At 32.3% G+C, this 19,094-nt stretch overlaps 2 protein-coding genes and 1 long non-coding RNA gene across 4 annotated transcripts in view; 2 read left to right on the forward strand and 1 right to left on the reverse strand.

Moving 5' to 3' along the window:
• The window catches only part of Polr2I (RNA polymerase II subunit RpII15), a 566,921-nt gene that overhangs the window by 350,673 nt on the left and 197,154 nt on the right, over positions 1 to 19,094 (forward strand). The window lies entirely within an intron of this gene.
• LOC139906322 (uncharacterized) lies at positions 1,144 to 2,233 on the reverse strand. The gene is made up of 3 exons (XR_011781770.1): positions 1,573 to 2,233; positions 1,380 to 1,519; positions 1,144 to 1,318 (listed from the first exon to the last, which is right to left on the reverse strand). It is a non-coding gene; the product is annotated as an uncharacterized lncRNA (long non-coding RNA).
• On the forward strand, positions 4,170 to 12,421 carry LOC121123864 (uncharacterized). Its single transcript, XM_040718923.2, has 4 exons — positions 4,170 to 4,704; positions 4,827 to 4,942; positions 5,005 to 5,540; positions 5,602 to 12,421. The coding sequence occupies exons 3-4, from the start codon at positions 5,015 to 5,017 to the stop codon at positions 10,314 to 10,316; spliced, it is 5,241 nt and encodes a 1,746-aa protein (XP_040574857.1). The 5' UTR covers positions 4,170 to 4,704; positions 4,827 to 4,942; positions 5,005 to 5,014; the 3' UTR covers positions 10,317 to 12,421.

The raw sequence follows: 19,094 nt of genomic DNA on the forward strand, positions 1-19,094 counted from the left end.
AGACAATGGAAAAAATTCCTGTTTATGCCCTTGCTTGATGTAGCTATTTAGCACATCTAATGAAACACCATGACAGCTAAGCTGTTCTCCTCCAAAACATTCTTCAAGTCGTCAGGGTTACCATGTTAATTTTTAATTTCCTTTTTTTCCTTAATCCCGAAAATGCGTAGAATTTATAATCCTACTGATGTGGCTCCGGAACCATAGAGGGTAATATAATTTTTATTTTTATCTTAATAAGAAATTGTTTAAAAGAATATATAATTTTATTTGTTCCAAAAAATTAAAAGATTTCTTGTCAATTATATATATAAAAAAGGTGGACACCTGTGATGACGTCGCCATTATTATAGTTGATAATATTGTAGAGAAAAACGCGTGCAAGGAGGAGGGGGGAAAAAATACATATGGTATCATTGTTTAAAATACTGATGTGATTATCACCTGCCTGCTTTATTATGATTTTTGAGGGTAAAATGTTTAATGAAGATATACTACGTATAATTGACTTTGACGTTTTTTTATCCGTTACAGTAGATTTGAAAACGTCACACTCCATGAAATTGTAATTCATTATGAACCTTATTCTCAGAATAATAGCAAATGAAACGACAAAGTAGAGTATTTGAAGCTCAAAGTTTAAAAAAGAAGGCTTTAATTAAATATAATCCACATACTAAAAAATAAACCATTAAACATTTAAGTTAAATATACAAAATTAAACAATTAAAATCATATAACTATTAATAATAATAAATTATAAATACAGAATATTGAAATAATAGATTGATCCAGATAATTTTTTCTTGTTTTAACATCGGAATTCAGTTAAATATGTCATAACTTTAGGTTGCAATACACAAGCGAGACGTGGAGTTTAATCAAAAAGATAATCACTCCTCTTCTTCATGTGGAAGTTGCTATATACAATTGTGCACAGGATAGATATATCTCTACCGATGAGATCTAACTAATTATTAATAATAAAGTAAATGTCAAAATCAAAAAATTAGACAATAAATATACTAATAAAAAAATGTTATAAATAAATTCATCGTAAAGATTTAGAGCAAAAGCTAATTATGTAGTAATGTCCGGCGATATTACTCCCTATTAAGAGCATCAAAAAGATTTTCCCCGTTATTTAGGTATGCTTATATAACAACATACTATTATCATGATGGATATACACAATTGTTAATTATAATGCAACACCCAATGTAACTACCCTCGTTGTTGTGACCATTTAAACAGGTGTTTTTGCCTTTTATGAGTTTTCTGAACACCATTTCTTGGAGCCCATCAACCATAGCTAAGCCTTTAGTGATAAAAAGTAATATTTATTGACTATGTAATATTGGAAAACCTAATTATCATACCCAAGTCTTAAAGCGAAGTAAGTAGTCTCAGACAAACTAGTTGCAAACCATCCAAAGCTACTTCCCCCGTTGTTGTGACCATTTAAGCAGTTGTTTTTGCCCTTTACTGAGTTGTGTATCATAATTCTTGATATGTTTAGCTAAAATAGAATCATATTTTATGGTTAGATTTAAAAAAAAATTGAATACATACTGTGAGATAGTACAAAATTCAGAGTTCCATTTCGATATTCGTAAATACTTTTTACTGATAACTTGATCGTCATTTGGTGTGGATGACTCATAACATTTTTATATGTATTTCTATAAATGACATCAGTAACAACATCCTCCATTAATTTAATGATGGTTTCTCGGGAAGGGATATGTTTACCCTTGTATTTCTCCATAAATTTTTTGAACGTGGATGATTAGCAATGGATAAGGTTATATTACATGCAATAAGCATCGTTGTGAGATCAAAGTTAAAGTCTGACTTGATGTATTCATCGTCAAATTGATTTTATAGATGAATATCCATACTCTTGTTATGAGATGAGGATAATGAGTGGCGTGTAATTCTGGACAGGGGACTAAAGGTACATTTATATCGACAAATCGACAAACCATCTGTTTCTCATCCGGTAAGTATTTTCCAAATTCCTGGTCCTCCATTTTCATAAATCCAGACAGAAGGCGACGTCATTTTGGGGATTTTATTCAGTTCTCTATCGACTATCACCATCTCATATTATATTAATATTGAATAATAAAGGCGGGAATGATAACGTTCATGATTGATAGAAGAAGATGTATATTATTTAATCAATGATGCCATAAGTAATTCTTCTTTTCTCCTCGCACGCTTTTCTATTCTTACCAAAATTATCACCCTTAGCCATTATATATTTTGGCAACAGTTGCAAATACATTGTAGTGCCGCTGTGTGGCTCACATGTGACATTTCCTTCTTTTAGTAAATCAACATATGGTCACCCTAATTTAATAAATATGTTATGTACAAGTTGCAACTTGTGAAATAAAATTATACAAGTGGGAATTTGTTCGTCTTAAAATGCATTATTTAGTTAGAACATTGGTCATTCTAATTACCAACTATTAATTGATACTACATTTTGATCTATTAAAATTACATTGTTATTGTATATTTATGAGTAATATTGTTATGTAGTAAGGTGGAACGTAATATAGCTCGTAACCAATTTAGTGATAAATAGGGAGTCGTGAAGGAGTAAGTATAAGCAGGGTTTATTCTCGAGATAAAATCAATTCTATAAAATCCCAAATTGAATACAATATATATATAATAAAAATGAACCAGATGATCCGAACATTGCTGTTTTAATTGAGTTATATGAAGATATATAAATAATTAATCAAGATTAAGTTAAAAAGATCTTATATCAATGTAAATTATAGAGTGATTTGCAATACATTTTTATAAATTAGTCATACACTGTAGCTTGATATATTAAATAAAATGTACGTACGGATTGTCCTGAAAAAGTTTGATACCGATTATTATTATTAAAAAAAATGTATTTTTATCTACTTCTAATACAGGAAGGGGTTTTGTTTACCGTATAAGTTTCCTACAAAATATTCATATATATTAATATAACTTTCTCACACAAATAAACAATTATATATTCCATTAAACAACGATAAATCAATATTTGGAATAGATATAATTAAACCCATAATATTATTTTTGGATCACAAATTGAATGAACAGGTATTAAGGTTATAATAATTAATTATGATAAGTGCTTACATTTATCAAAATTATATATAAAATGAAAATTTAGAAAATAGAAGAAAATATTTATTTATAGAAATCCTTTGTAAGCCATTGTCCAATGGTATAGGCGTTGGAGGACAAATTTAATTTTTTGCCAGAATATTAATAACTAATTCAATACAATTTTGAGACTAGTACTTTTTTTAAAGTCATTTTAGAGGATTTTTTTTATAATTTATGTTTCTTTGAAGTTTTTCAAATAAAAAAAACACTTCCCGAATTTGACAAATTTGAGGAGTAATTGCCTCCTTCTCATCTCCTAGGCTGGGTCAGTTTTACCGTGAGCGAGGCCTAGGGAATAGATAAATTTGAAGGGCTCTTTTTTTTCCTTTTTACAAAATGATTTTTCTTAGAAAATATATATAAATTTAGTAAAAGTCAAGTCTTTGCGGGGCCCATATTTTTTTATTATTTTGCGCTGGCCTAGGATAAATGATCCCCATCCCAGGCCTGGTCAAATGCTTAAGGCCAATGGATCTGAACTTATAATATTCAAATTTCAGCGTCAAAACACGGTTGTTGTTAATAGAATCCATTTATTTTTAATAGTCTGGCCAGGATGAAGGGAATCTTGGAAGGAGGTTGGTTGGGAATGTTTTCAATTTTGATAAGGTTCGGTTTGATATGTGACCAAAATGTACATTACTGGATTTTTATTTTATTATATATATACATAACTTTGGGGGAAAAAATAAGAACTTGGTGCAGAATATTTGTGAAGCATCTCACAAACATACTTAGTACAACACTTTTTTAATGTCATAGGTGTTGTTATTGATTTGTATGTCAAAGGATAATATTTCACCATTAAAAACTAGGGTTTGCATAGCAGAGAGTACCATTTTAAGTAAAATTAATGTCTTTGTTTTTAACAAAGTTGATGCGTACTATACACATGTCATGAATATAATTCTTTATTTATTTGACGGCTACTTTCTCGAATATCATGTTTTGAAAAAAAAAATTAAAAAAAATGATAAACTCTGCCAGATGATTTAACTCTTCTCTCCGGTGATAGTTGTATTAAGTAGTAGATAAGATAAGACTGGAGAGTGAATACATTTTACATTGAAAACTTATTCCAACTAAATATTAATATACATATAGTAAAAGAGAGATCCCGTTATTATGACATAAGTGGTTATATCTCGAACGCGAGTCTACTGACTACTATACTTAATGTACTGTCCCTGAACGTCATCCCGACTGTCAATGAGGGTGAGATAGCCGATAGGAGGGAGTAAAATAATAAGAATGAGTATCCTGCTTATTCCATGTGCGTGCTGAGCACTTAAGTGTTTTGGCTATTTTGGCTGTAGCATGTACCGCACGCGTAGTCATACAGTAAAAATAATAATAATATTATGCTTGTGACTTAGAATAGTAAAGACTCGTACGTCGAAGTGAGATGGCTGAAGCCTGTGCAGGAAATAGTGAGCTGTAAGGTTATTTACGCTGCTAGCTGTTATTTTATATTTGTCTATGGATGGAGATTATATTTATATTGAAGGACGCAGTAAAGAGGTATGCAAATCTGAATCTTGAATTATTTCCGAGTCCATCAAAATGGAGATTCAAACAAGTTCTTTTTTTTTCTTTTCCTTTTTTAATTTTTTTCCTCTTTTTTTTATTATTATTTATTTTAGGTTGATTTTCTTTTTTGTTATAAATATTTTCTGAGATTGAGTTGCGAGTTCCTCCGTATTTGTTGGAATTGGATAGGAATCAAGAAGTGGAGTTGAGTGAAAGGAGGACTCAATGTGTAAGTTTGTCACTTTGATTATTTTTTCTGAATATAGAATAGGACTTTCCTTTATTTTCCAGGTATTTACGGATGGCAAGAAGAGAAGGACGTTTGTTAGGCCTGGAGAAAGCCCCTTATCCTCCTGCTCTTGCTCCTCTTGCACCTCCTTGCTCTTATTCGTCATCGCGCTTGGTGGACCTGTGTGCTAATAGTAGGAGTCTAAAGCACACTTCCTCCATCATGATGATGGGTGGGGAAGAAGAAGAAGATTACTCCACCGTCCCTGATGCCATGGATCTCATTCATCTGGATCAACCGTCCAATACGCCACACCAAAGAGCCTTCCAATATGAGCCTTACATGACCCCTTCACAAGATCGTGTTGTCTTTTTGGAAAAGAGGGGAGCGGATCCTATGGAATCCCTCGTCCCAATGTCTTCAGATGTGGATCCTCCTTCCTCACGAAAACAGCTTGAAAGTGCTTGTGATTATTTCCATCGTCTTCAAAAGGAGCATGCACAAAAAGGGACTCCATCCTGGAAATCACAGCCTCAGGCTCAACAGCAGATACTTTCCCAATTTTGGGCTCCTCCCGAGTCTAATGTAAACTATCTTGGTAGGGCACATCTCTTTTCCTTCTACTTCAATTTCTCTCATTTCCTCCCTTTTTATTCCAGGGAATAAACAAAGTATTGATCTTGGAGCCGTGGTAGAATCTACAATAGTCGAAGCAGGGCTTCAACAGTCCTTAACTCCTGTACAAGAAGAAAAAAGTATCCTTGCGCCTATTTCTAAAGTATTTACACAACATTGGATTGATATTGGATCAGACCTCAATGTTCTGCTTTTGGATTTTGATGCTGCTTTTACCTTACTCATTCCAAATGTCGAAAGAGGGAAACCTTTTAAAACAAATACAACCACTGTGGAAGTTCAAACACGTCTCACCTCAAAGGGTCAAAAGCTCACATTTATGAAGTTCAATTTTCTTAATCCCGAATCTAAAATTGTTGCTCCAGTTCTTGATGATAAAGCATTAGGGTATAAGCTGCTTAAAAAAAGGAGTGCTTGTGTGTTCTTAGGCAGAACGTTAGATGATATTAAATCTGCTCCACCGAGGCGCATTAGCCCTCTTCCTCAGACAGAAATGGTTTCACATTCGCCTCCAGTTTCTACTCGTCCTCAAGCAATGGTGATGCCCTGTCAAACACAAGCCCTGACTTTACCTCAAACAATGGCTTCAAATTCTGTATCGAAAAGAGAAACTATTGCAGTTTCATCTTCTAATAGCTTTAACAAGCCCAACAAAATCCATGCATTTACTACTTCTAGTTTACACGCTTCCTCGAAAGTCGAATCTAAGGTCTCTAAAAGTTGTTTAATCAATTCCTTAGTTTCCAACGATGTAGTGACGAATGAATCCCAAAAGAATTGTGCACCATCTACACAAGTGCAACTAAATCCTGTGCCTCTAAGTGAAAGAGTGTATCCTAAAAACTTGATCTCTATATACCCTGCCCTTAAGGAAAACGAACTACAAAAAATTGTTGAGTGCCGGTATTGTAATAAACGATTTTCGTTTTTGAGTGAACATCTCATACACTTGAAATGTCACACTCATGATGTCGATAAAGTTGTTGAAATGTCGATTCAGGTATGGGTTTCAGATCGTAAGTTGAAATGTGATAAGTGTAAAAAGAAGAAAACTTATACTCTGGACTATGCCAAACATAAGGACTCTCATGAAATTTATGGATTGTCTTGCCATTTATGTGAAGCAAATATTTCAATTCCTGCTGATTTTGGACCCCATATGGAAAAGTTTCATCCAACAGAGATACTTGGTGACAAAGGGGAAAAGTTGGCTCCTACGAGTGAAGAAATGATTCCTTTAGTACCCAATCTATCCACTCCTTCATTATCATGCGAAGATTCAAGCAAATTAGCATTTGCGCCTGTTGCAGTCAAGTCCAGTCCTTTTACTCCTAAAGAATTTGTAGCTAAAAAGAGCTCACCCGCAAATTTTATGTCTAAGAAGCCTATAACGCCTGTCCCTAATGTTATTTCTATGGGGTCAATATCAAATCCGAATGTGTCTTTCAATTCTACTACACCAACAAAATCTTCTTTGCACTCTTTGATTAATGAAAGTAATTGTTCACCAAATACATCCCAAGTTCCCTTGCTTCATGAAAATAACTCATCCTTTACAGAATCGACCACAATGAATGCTACACTACAAACTTCAACTAAACTTATTCTACAGCTTTCAAATACACGTTCTTCATCTCCTTTAGTACAAACAAACAATAATTTGCAGTTGAATCAACCATCAGAATCTATCTATGTATCTCAAACTGTCACTAATAATTTAAAGTCTCCAGCTATATTCTCATCTTCTGAGTCGCAAGGCCTTGCCATTACAAATTCTGCTTATTCTCAAGAAAAGGGAGGAAGCACAAAAATGTGTCTCCAATCTCCTGCTGCAGTTCAATCTGAGCCTCCTCGTGAATGTTTACCCATTTCAGTTCAAAATGCATCATTGATCACTAATACTCTCTCTGAAAAAACCCAGTCTATGGGGAAACATACTTCATCTCCATCCATGGAGTCACAGTCCCAACAGTGGCGAAATGAGGATACTAATGTAATTCAAAGTCTCTTTGATGATACAGAATCTTTGTCAAAAAATAATGATTCGGAAAAAATTGGGCTTTCCTTAAGTTCTGTGGATTCGGGTGTCTCTGATGTCAACTCTGTTTCACCATCAATTCCTAATTTTGATAGAAATGTGCCTCTTTTAAGTGAAAATAAATCAATACGAGACTCCTTGGATAGTAAGCCTGATGAAGAATTTATCAGTGTTTTAGACATGTATGGTCTTGAGTCTCAGCCCAGAAAAATCCCTTCCGATATGAACATGTCCAACTCGGGAACAGACTTGGTTAACAGGCTAAACATACTCACTGACGAACCAATGTTGGAAGAATTACCTTCAAAAGTGATGCAATTAGATGAGCTGTGCAATACCATCGATGTTTCTATGGAGGATGTACCTCCAGTAATTAGACAATCCTGGAAAGGCGATTCGGACAATAGCTTTGGAGCAAAGCACAAATCCCCTGTCTTTACTGACATGGAACCAAGTTCTAGATTATTTGATTTTGACTCAGTTACCAATCTTGAATCAAATCAGTACGAGGTTTTTGATAATTTGGGAGAGACAATAGAGGAAGAAAGATATAAGACTATTAATGACAACGATATAGATCCAAATTTAAGTGTGTCTCAAAGTTTTGGTCCAGAAGTTATTCATGATTCGATTTTCTCCGATTCTGAGGAAAAGAAAGAAGATTTAACTGAGTATCCTCTTGATGACATCAATAACATTTATCGAGCCTCAGAAGAATTAAATAGTCTGGATAATACATCGTCAACTTGTTTAGACAGAGAAAATAAAATAACTGAGGAAGTCGAAATGAAACATGAAACAAATGATCAACTCAAAACTGATGATGTTTTTTCAAATTCTAGTTTAAAATTCTCTGAAGAGTCAGACGATGAGCCGTGTGCAATATACAAATGTGAAAAATGTGGGGATGAGTTTGTGACGAGTAATTCACTGAACATACACAAAATCAGTTGTATAATAGAAAATAAGTGCTCTATTTGTAACAATAGGTTTATGTCTCTTAATTCTCTAAAAATGCACACATCTATGTGTAAAAAGAAATTGGAAGCCCCTAAAAATGATGAGGAGAAAGATCCACTTCCTAACACTAAGTCTAGTCAATCAATTCAAGAGAATAAAGTGGACAAAATAGCTTCTAAAGAATCAAAGACTGAAAACTGGAATGATGAAAATAAAAATTATGTAAAAATGAAACCTACTCTTATTAGGGAAAAAAAACGTATTAAGAGGAGGAAATATTTGCGTAAACCTAAGGAAGAAGCGATTGAAAATTCAAAATTGAGGATAAATAAATCTGAGGAAGTAAAGGATTTCTATCATTTGGGGAAACATTGCCATCCTAAATCAAATTTTAGGAAAAATGCCCTTAAATCCTTAAAAGGAAAAACTAAATCTTTCAAGGAAAATAGCATAATTCCTAAACCCGTTACTGATATACAAGATCATAAGCCTAGTCTTAAGATTAATTTTGGCCAAATTTTGAAAAGAAAAGAGCTAAAGAATCAGTCAAAAATAAAGATATCTAAGAAAAAGGAAAAGTTTAAATATGATTTCACTAATGAGGAGCACCCTCCGGATTTCAGTATGAATGAAGAATTTGAATTGTCACTGGATCAAAAGGACAAAAATATATCTTCTAAGATTCGATTCGAAACGGTAGAATCTCTTAAAATTAAGCCTGTAGAACGACCCTCTTTGAAGATGAAGTTTGGTTTATCTAATATTAATAACAAATTTTCCAAGAAATATTGTATTCAAAAGGATAGTAATAAGAATAAGCGCACATTGCAAGAAGAAAGCAAGAATTCCGATCCCTTAAAAAAAAGGAGAAAAAAACAATCCAACTCCACACCCGTTGAGAAACATTTTGGTTCAACTATTAGAACAGATAGTGATGGTCACATAAAGCTAAGGTTCACGCTATGTTCAAAGTCGAAGGAAAATTGTAATAGAAATTTAAAAAGGGAGGCCAACAGTGAAATCGAAGCTGAAGTAAGACGTGTTGAACCTTTGAAGCTGAAACTGAATAAAGAAGTTAAACAGAATAAAAAAGTTAAACTGAATAAAGAAATTAAACTGAATAAAGAAGTTAAACCGAAAAATGAACTTAAATCGGATAACGAAGTTAAAAAGAATAAAGAACCTGAACATAATAAAGAAGCTAAACCAGATAAAAATTCTAAACTGCATAAAGAAGTTAAACCGAGTAAAGAAGTTAAACATAATAAAGATTTTAAATCGAATAAAGAAGCTAAACATAGTAAAAATTCTAATCCGAATAAAGAAGCTAAACCGAATAAAGAAGTTAAGCCTAATAAAGAATCTAAACCGAATAAAAATGCTAATCTGAAAAAAGAAGCTAAACTGAATAAAGAAGTTAAACCTAATAAAGAAGCTATTCCGAATAAAGAAACTATATCGAATAAAGAAGCTAAACCGAATAAAGAAGCTAAACCGAATAAAGAAACTAAACCGAATAAAGAAGTTAAACACTTTGATACAAAACCAGCTCAAGTAAATCCACTAAAAATAAAGCTTCCACTAGGGAAGAGGAAAATTGAACAAGTTGAAACTGGTCCTTGTGATGCATCATTGAAAATTCCAAAACTTGTGATAAAGAAAGACTTAATTCAAGGTGGGTCCTGTCATCTGAAAAAGTCTTTATTAAGACATCTAACTTATGCGTTAGACATCGAATGAAACGCATTCGTAATCCGTTATTTCAGGGATTAGAAAGTTTATCTGGTTTTGTAAGATTAGAAATTGTTAATGCATACAAATATGATGAAGAAAAGTGTAAAGGATTTGAAGGATTTGTTTTAAAATTAAATGAAAGGGACTGTAATTATTTAAATTTAAAAAACATACATTCGGAATCTCCACCTCTAGTTCCTCCGTTGCGCCTAAAATTGAACAGTAAACCAAACGTTTCAAAAAGTTCAATGTTGCCCCAAGGAACTGGGAAGAGTTTAAGTGATATTTTGTACAATTTATCAGGGTCTCGTCTACCAGTGTTAAACCGTAGGTCTATAACAAAGAAACGTCATCCTACTTCCTACGTTAGTGTCGGCTCTGAAAACCTTACCCTTGAGCCTACAATGAGTTTGAGATCTTCTTTAGACTTGCTTCTTTCTTCTGAATCATCTAATGATATCGTCTCAAAAATTATATCAGATGATATCCTGCCTTTCTCAGTCACACATTATCCTGGAGGATGGTGTTACCCAGAAAAAAAGAACAGTATTCTAATTTCACTGAAGAAAAAACCACCGTCCCTTGTTCTAACCACTTATGACAAATGTAATGCAAGTCGAAAGAAAAAGAAGAAGCAACATAGTGGTAGGGAAAATCTTAAAAATGTGTCCGGAAATAGTAAAAAAGAAAATGCTAAGAAGGTTCCGTGTCTGAAAATAAGTAAGAAACTTTTGAGAGATCATAGTATTAATAGAGAAATAGTGCCTCCCATAAAGCGTAAAGCTAATATTTTTTTTGCTACAAGACCCCTACCTAAATCGATGTGCAAGGATAGTCTAACAATGGACTTATATAGTTATAATAAAAAACAATCTTGTGAGCATACGGATCAGAAAGTTGGTGAGGACTTCATATATTCAAAGTCACAGCATGATATAAATCTTCAGTCCTATTTTCTGGAAGATATTCAGCATAATGACTCTAATGATATTTCTGTTGCGCAAGGAAAACTCAAATCAAATGATGACGCCACAGATAATTTAAAAGAAATATCTGAATTAGATAGATTTTCAGAAGAGATATTATCAATAAAGTCTGAATTATCCTCCTCTTGTAAGAATTTAAATGATACCTCCATGTCTGATATCTATAGAGAAAAACTTTCTCAAAATGATAAGACCATATATTTGATGAATAATAAAAATGTAATGCCTAGATCCCAGGATATCCACCAAGTACATTTACGAAATTCATCTTTCTTAGAAGATACTTTAGTAGGGGAAAAAGATAAAATCGTGTTAAGTAAGCTTTCAAATACATCAAGTTATGACCATCTCAGTGGAGTTGTACAAGATGATTTTTTATCTCATTTGAATTTGTTGAAATCTACAGATTCAATTAATATGTGCCACTTACGGAAAATTATAGATGCTCCAAAAACAAGGGAAACTTCCTCTTCTCCCTCTTCTACCAAAGACGCAAAATATGAGGAAAAAGTTAAGGATTCTGATCACATTGGTTTAAATCAAAGTGAGGCTTTATTTGTTATTAATTCTTTACTGGAGGATATTTTGTGTACCTCTATTCCAAATCCTATATGCTTGAGAAAATCACTTGATGTATCACTAAATTTAACTTTACGCCCAACGAAAATCAACGAGACGCCGTTTAAAATGTATACAAGTAGAATCATCTACGGCTTAAGGAAAAAGAGACGTGGACTTGATAAAAATTTGGTAGGAATTAAACCACTGAGTATTTCTAGGAAAAATGAATCCCTCTGTTTCGAAAGCATACCCAAGAAAGCGAGAAATGGTCGACACTTTTTGATTTCTCATACTTTAAATGACTGCCAAAAACTGCCAAGTTATACCAAGTTGAAGGAAGAGAATATATCGAATCCCATTCGTTGCATCCCAATTGCGGAGTATACAACATCAAATCTTTCAATTCCTTTGAGAGAAAGAAAACAAATAGAATCCAGATCAAATAATTTTAAACGTAAGATGACATCCAGCCTATTAGAATTGGAGAGAAAGTCGTTGACTCAGGATTATTCCAATTATATTGTTCTTAAAAAAGCGAGAATAATACCATCCATTAAAAGAAAATTATCCGACATTGGTATACACACTGAGCCAAAGAAGCCTTGTTTCAGTCTCAAAATGCACTCTCCCTATGACAAACTAAATCTTAATTATTCTAGAAAAGTGAGTAAACAATTGATTAGAAGACACGATCCCAGCATTTTAAGGGATGTAAGGAAACAGTCTCCATTTTCAAAATACAATAATTGCACTATCTTTGGAGGACTGAATGAGATAAACTTCAATGTTAATCAAGTGATATGTAGTGCAACAAGAGTTCAAAATATGAATACTTCAGTAGGATTAGGATTAAGAAATGATCTAATCTCTGAAATCTTTGTTGATCCTTTGATAAAACCAGATAATTGGATGTTGAATATGAAAAAACAATCGTCAAACACTTGGAAACACTTAATTATTGATTTCAGCAATTTTATTCAAAATGTGAAAAGAGTTTCCGGTGCTGCTCTTGTGAAATCCCATAAGTTATATTTTAGTTCCATGGTGGATCTACTTAGAACCTTCATCTTACAAGGGTGCCGAAAGTTAGTCTCTAAAATCAGGCAGATATTGCACACAATCGTGACTAAAAGAACTTTTGCCTTGACGTATGAGTCAAATCCAGTGCATCAACTTCATCATAATTTAAACCATATCAAGCGTAAACATATTTATTTGGATACAAATATTGGTTCATCGGTCTTGTATCATCAACCCTTATTCCTAAATATTTTTAAAGGATCATACCAACCACACTTTCATTTGCCTTCTATTATTCCTGATACGTTCAAAAGAGTTAAGTCTGAGATTGTAGAGTCAATAGTTCATGATACAATGAACATGAGTGACTTCTCAAATTTGACCAAGTCTGACAATATTGAAGTTGCTAATAGCATTATGCAAGAACTTATATTTGACATTTGTTGTTCATCCTCTCAAAATTCAACCCACAATGTTGTTGACATCACTTCGACGGATAGTGTCATCAATTCTTCCAAGTATGAATGTATGAATGTGATGGATGATATTATTCATCCTCTTATTCAAAAAATCTGTGATGACATTGTTGACCATGTAGAATCCTCTCATGATTCAAACAAGTCTTTATCATCATCTAGGGTATTACATCAAAAGTTAGAGATTAAGTCGTCACCTCAGGGGCGTGATAGATCAACAAACTCTCAGTATATTGTTGAGCCTATCATTCATAATATCATAGAGAACTTTTTTGTATCTAGGTGTTAATTCTTCCCTTCGTGCAATAATGCTAGTCAGTCTTCAAAGGAAGAGCAGGTTATGTAAAGATACAAGAACAAGATCGGATATGATATCCCCGATAATTATTATTAAATGATATATTCTCAACTGCTGAGTATATTATGAATGTTTTTTAAATTTATTTTTGTGTATTCTGTTTTTTGTTTTTTTTTGGCATGTTTTTATTTTAATGGAACATTTTATTATTATTGTGATTTATTATATACATTTATATATATATATATATATATATTTATTTATTTATAAGTAATATATAAGTACTTTGTTGTTCGTTGTTGATTAAGGCCTAATTATTTCTTTTATCACACTTTCCTTTATTTGAATTACAGGCGCACTTTGAATATACATTTAGTAATGATTGAATATTGTGCCTTAAATGAACAATCACGTACATTTACCCATGTACATGTACTATATCAAAAAAACCGACAAACATATAAATGTACAATGTCTTAAAACACTCGTTTTTTATGCATAAATATATCTATCTACATGTGTGTGTTGTTGTTTAATTAGTTTTTTCTTTGGGATTACAATGGTGGCTTCAAATGCCTTTCGTTTCATTGTTTATATTGATTGACATATTATATTACCCGGAGTTTTTAAGCGTCGATAAACAGACGCATCCTGCTTTAATAATATAAATGATAACTCCCCCACAAATCCTGTGTGGTATTCTCGTTTTTCATGAACATTACTTGGATGTTCTCTCCTCAAGAGTAAGAGAATAATAAGAAACGGCCTGAGAAAAAGAGCCGGATAGTACTTCTGGTCTGGCTAATCATTTTTTAAATATATAAAGTACTTCCCATCATTTTTCCTTCTTAGTAGTTGACTTAAACGCCTGCAAGTTTTTATTCATTTCTACATAACGTTTTTATACAATTTTATACATATACTTAGTAATATAAATCCTGTGTATTTTTTAGCTGCCCCATTTTCTATTCCTTAGCTGTTGTCATTATTATTTAACTCCGGAGTAGTGAACTTCCTTTACTACTACATTCAATTATATTCAAAACCTGTTTGAACATTCGTGCGTGCTCACTCATAAAAAATGGAGAGTAACCTTGAGGATTTGTTACAGAGTTATAAGTGTAAGTACTTGTTGGACTCCGAGTAGAATTGAGGATAGACATCGGATTAATTCCGGCCAATGTCCTTGTTTATTTCCTTCTTCCCCTCCTCACACTGATTGTAGCCAATGTAAAGACACCCCATAAAAGCTAAGCCATTCTCCTCTAAAATATTTTTCAAATTGTCGGGATTAACATGTAGATTTTCGCTTACTTTTTTTTAAATTGCCCAAAAATGCACACGAGTTTCATCACTACATATACCTTTTTTTTTTATGACACGCAAGCTCCAATGTATTGTTACTTCTTAGTTCAAGTATCTAGACTAAAAAATGACTTACTTTCAGCATATATACAGACACTCATAGATACAGACATCCTTTGTTTTATTGATATAGATTATTTCATCTAGTCTTGACAAAGAAAATTTATTTATGGACCTGTAATCAAACGATACTAAAATTCAATTTTTATTCTTCTAATTTCGAATAAAAAAATAATTAAATCAGGAGAGCTAGAAGTGCCTGGATGAACAAAGAAAACGCCTGAAATTTGAAAGAACTTTTTTTTCTCTCATATAATCTCCTTTCAGATATTTGTATGTTGGTGTAACATGGAAAAACTTTTTCAATATCACCTATATTTTTTAATCCTAATAGACATTAGCTAGAACTTTCATAGTAGACTTACCTTCATGTTCTGCATTAAAATATGAGCACTTATCTATAACATACTAACATATTTGAAGTTATAGACCTTTTTTGAAAACCTGTAATAGGCCCATAATACCCTATACTCCGCGTAATATGGGGCAACAAAATTGAATTAGTATACATGACACTAACACATATGAAAATCAACAATTGTTAAGACCACAAAATTAGGATGTGGTCATAATTTTGCAGAATTAGTCAAAATATAGTTACATTTATATTTGAGTTGGGGAGGCATACGGATCTTTTCGGGCGGACACGGTCTTCTAACGCCCCTGTTGTTACAGTACTGTATATCGGTATATACAGATATTATTTATTGGTCTTATTAATGGTGACTTGATTATCAATGAGGTCTCCCAATAAAAAACCCGTCATTACTGCAGTGGTTAAAAGTATATTTCCGACAAGGACCTCAGTTAAAAATTTATTAACAAAGTAAACTTTTTTCGAGTGTGCGCTTAATATCTTAGAACTATGTGACTACTTGATCTAAAATTGACAATGTAGCAACAAAATGTGAAGCTAAAGCTCAGCACGTCATATTAAAAAAGAAAAGGGGATCATATATATTGAATATGTATCTATATGTACAGTTGTAAAAAATATGTACTGCAAGTATGATCAAAAATAGAAAAAGAAAATCAACAGGGTAATCCTGACCATTTGTATAATATATTTTGGAGGAGAGCAACTTAGCTGTCATGATGTTTCATTGGATTAATGATAACGGCTTTGGAAAATAAAAACCACTGTTCAGGAAGCAACTACTTATAGTCTTACGCTTGTCCACTCTCATATTTTTTATAACTTTTTTTTATATTTCAACTACTTGCTTATCATTGAAATAGTTCATATTAAATTATTTCATGGAATGTTTTAATAATGTATTACCGATTTTTAATATGCTGAGGTATCGGCACATCCCTAGTGAGGATGTTTTCACTAACTCATTTTTGATTGTAAATGTTTATAGTTTCTTCATTAGTGATTTGATTGTATCCATATCTTTGACTTTGTTTGATATCTTGATTAAGGGATATATAAGGTATATCAAATTACTAAGACTAAAATTACCTCTATGAAAATTATAACAATGATGCTGTTATGGTCACCTAGGTCGATATAAATGATGCAAAAATGAAAGTGGATAATTATATTTCTAGATACACAATACATATGTTAACAAAATATTTGATGATTACTTTTTTGATGCAATGCTTTGCCTCTCGATCAATAATCAGGGAAATGAGTGAAAAAATCATAAGGGAAAACTCTTGAATATAAGAATTAGTGGGAAAAAGTAATAGTTGGTTCTTATATTATATACAAAGGAAAGGTGCACCCGGCACATAAGAGGGTTCTAATCTGAAGCTTTTTTAGGGTGTACATTTTGTTTTTGTTTGCAACCTGAACATTGTCTTTTATTTTCTGGCGCTGTTATTATTCTTATTCCATTATTGAGGAGGAAACTTCTCAGCATGAAGTGTAACCACGAGTTTGTATGCTCATGAATGACAGAGACTTCTTTTCATAGCAGCTCACAGCTTATATAATTAAACGTTATGACTGTCCGAAATATTTTTCAAATTGTCTGGGTTACCCTGTTAATTATCGAGTTTTTTTTCCTACATACGGAAAATGCTTACGATTTAAAGCTCTAATAATATGTATATGCCCGAAGGAAAGAAGTTGAAAACATTTTTTTTCTCTCCATGCTCCTCTATAAATAGTTCCGGAACCAGACATATATACAAGGAGGGATACTCGAAATTTTAAGGGGAATAGGACCGCCAATATTACTTTTTTTAAATTCTTGAAATGACCTTTTTTTAAAGCCCAAAAGGTTTTCACCTCAACAACTCGGAATTCGTTAGAATTTGGTAAACTAGTAGATTTGTACCTGGAAATTCGAAATTTAACTTTTTTATTTTTTTAAATCAAATGATTGGTTTCCGAGATATGGTGTCTTTATTTTTGCACTTTTAGCAAAATCTGTTGTGTTGTGTTGGTCCATATATTAGAACAAGGATCAGGGTCCAGTCCGGTTCACTTGTCGATAAGCTAAAATAAATCCTTCGTGACGTCATTGAGAGTGTTTTTCCATTTTTTAGTTATTCCGTAAAATAATATAGTAAATTACTTATATAGCAAAGTAAAACCAGGGTAACTTGAAATACAAAGTATATCAATTGACAATAACGCTTATTTGGACTGATATGTGTCTTACACCACGAGTTTTCTTTTTTTTCTTTATCGATTGGGCGTGACGTCACAGCCGATATATTATTAAATTCATCGTTTGAGTTAAACGTATAATTATAAAGTGATTTATCTTAATAGTGTTTTTCAGTTTATCAACAAACTTAACAACTTTTTAGATGCAATTTAATTTGGGAATGTCAAATATACCTATACAAAGGTGTACACAAAATAAATTATTATATATGTAAAAGATAAGTACGTTTTTTCATCTTTTTCAATATATTTCATGAAATAATAACTGTATTGTTGGTTATGTAAACGCTAAGGAGTTGAAGATTGTATCACAATGATGTACTATGAATCTTGTGAGTTCTGAAATAGAACTTCTTATCCGTTGATATCATTATGGATAAATAAACTGGATATAGCTCCAAGCATGACCATACATTATTATTATATGAATTAACTTGTGAAATACTAAAAAAAGTATTTATAGCGTTATCCAATTTATAAAATGGCCTCTGAGATCTTAGGACTACGGTCAAATTTGCTGTTAATCTGTCTCAAGATATGGTGAGTAAAAAGTCTCAAAATATATAACTTCATTTAGATGCAAAATATTAGCAATTGAATATTTCTAAACAGTGATATATCCAATGGATTCTGATGATGTCGTTGTATGTCATATCATATTTAATTTAAACATTTCAAGCCAAAATGTCATTATCAAACAATAAATTATAATGATAATTTATATGAAATAAAAGGGCACAAGTATAAAATACTATTTGAGGATTTTAATTGTTGACACACAATTTCGAATCCACCTTTTGATAGTTGATAGACATGGAGCCGGAAGAAGGCCACTTGACTGAATGTATCTGTAACCTTTTGAGGAGACATACTTGAGTACAAGTCCCTGAATAATATCCTCTTTATTCAATCAACCAGATTCTTCCTGCTGACGATGAGTCAGGTTCAAAAACTTAGTAAATATTTGTTTAAGTCCTCCTTTCATCACCTTTGTGAAAATATGAATTAGATTTTACCTTCTTCGAAATGATTATCACAAATTCTGGGTGAACCACGTTATTAGGTGTACTTTTATAATTTTGTATTATTACTATGAATACGATTAAAATACAATATTTATATTTATATTAATATTATATACATTTTTCACATCGGCTCTTACGTCACAAAAGCAATCCTTCTATTTAGCTTGACCAGCAGTCGGTAAAACAATTCCAATGTATATTATTGGGTGGACGTCACGAGCACCTGGACAACAGACTAGAAAACGTGCGTTCCAAAGGCTGGCTTAGAAGAAGATCGCGAATATATTATTTAAAAAGATATATATAATAATACGGTTTTTCAATACATATTGTATGAGTTAAAATTTATAATTAGCTTTGATAGATA

The sequence above is a fragment of the Lepeophtheirus salmonis genome, chromosome 9 (genome assembly GCF_016086655.4).
Source record: "Lepeophtheirus salmonis chromosome 9, UVic_Lsal_1.4, whole genome shotgun sequence".
NCBI classification, from domain to species: domain Eukaryota; kingdom Metazoa; phylum Arthropoda; class Copepoda; order Siphonostomatoida; family Caligidae; genus Lepeophtheirus; species Lepeophtheirus salmonis.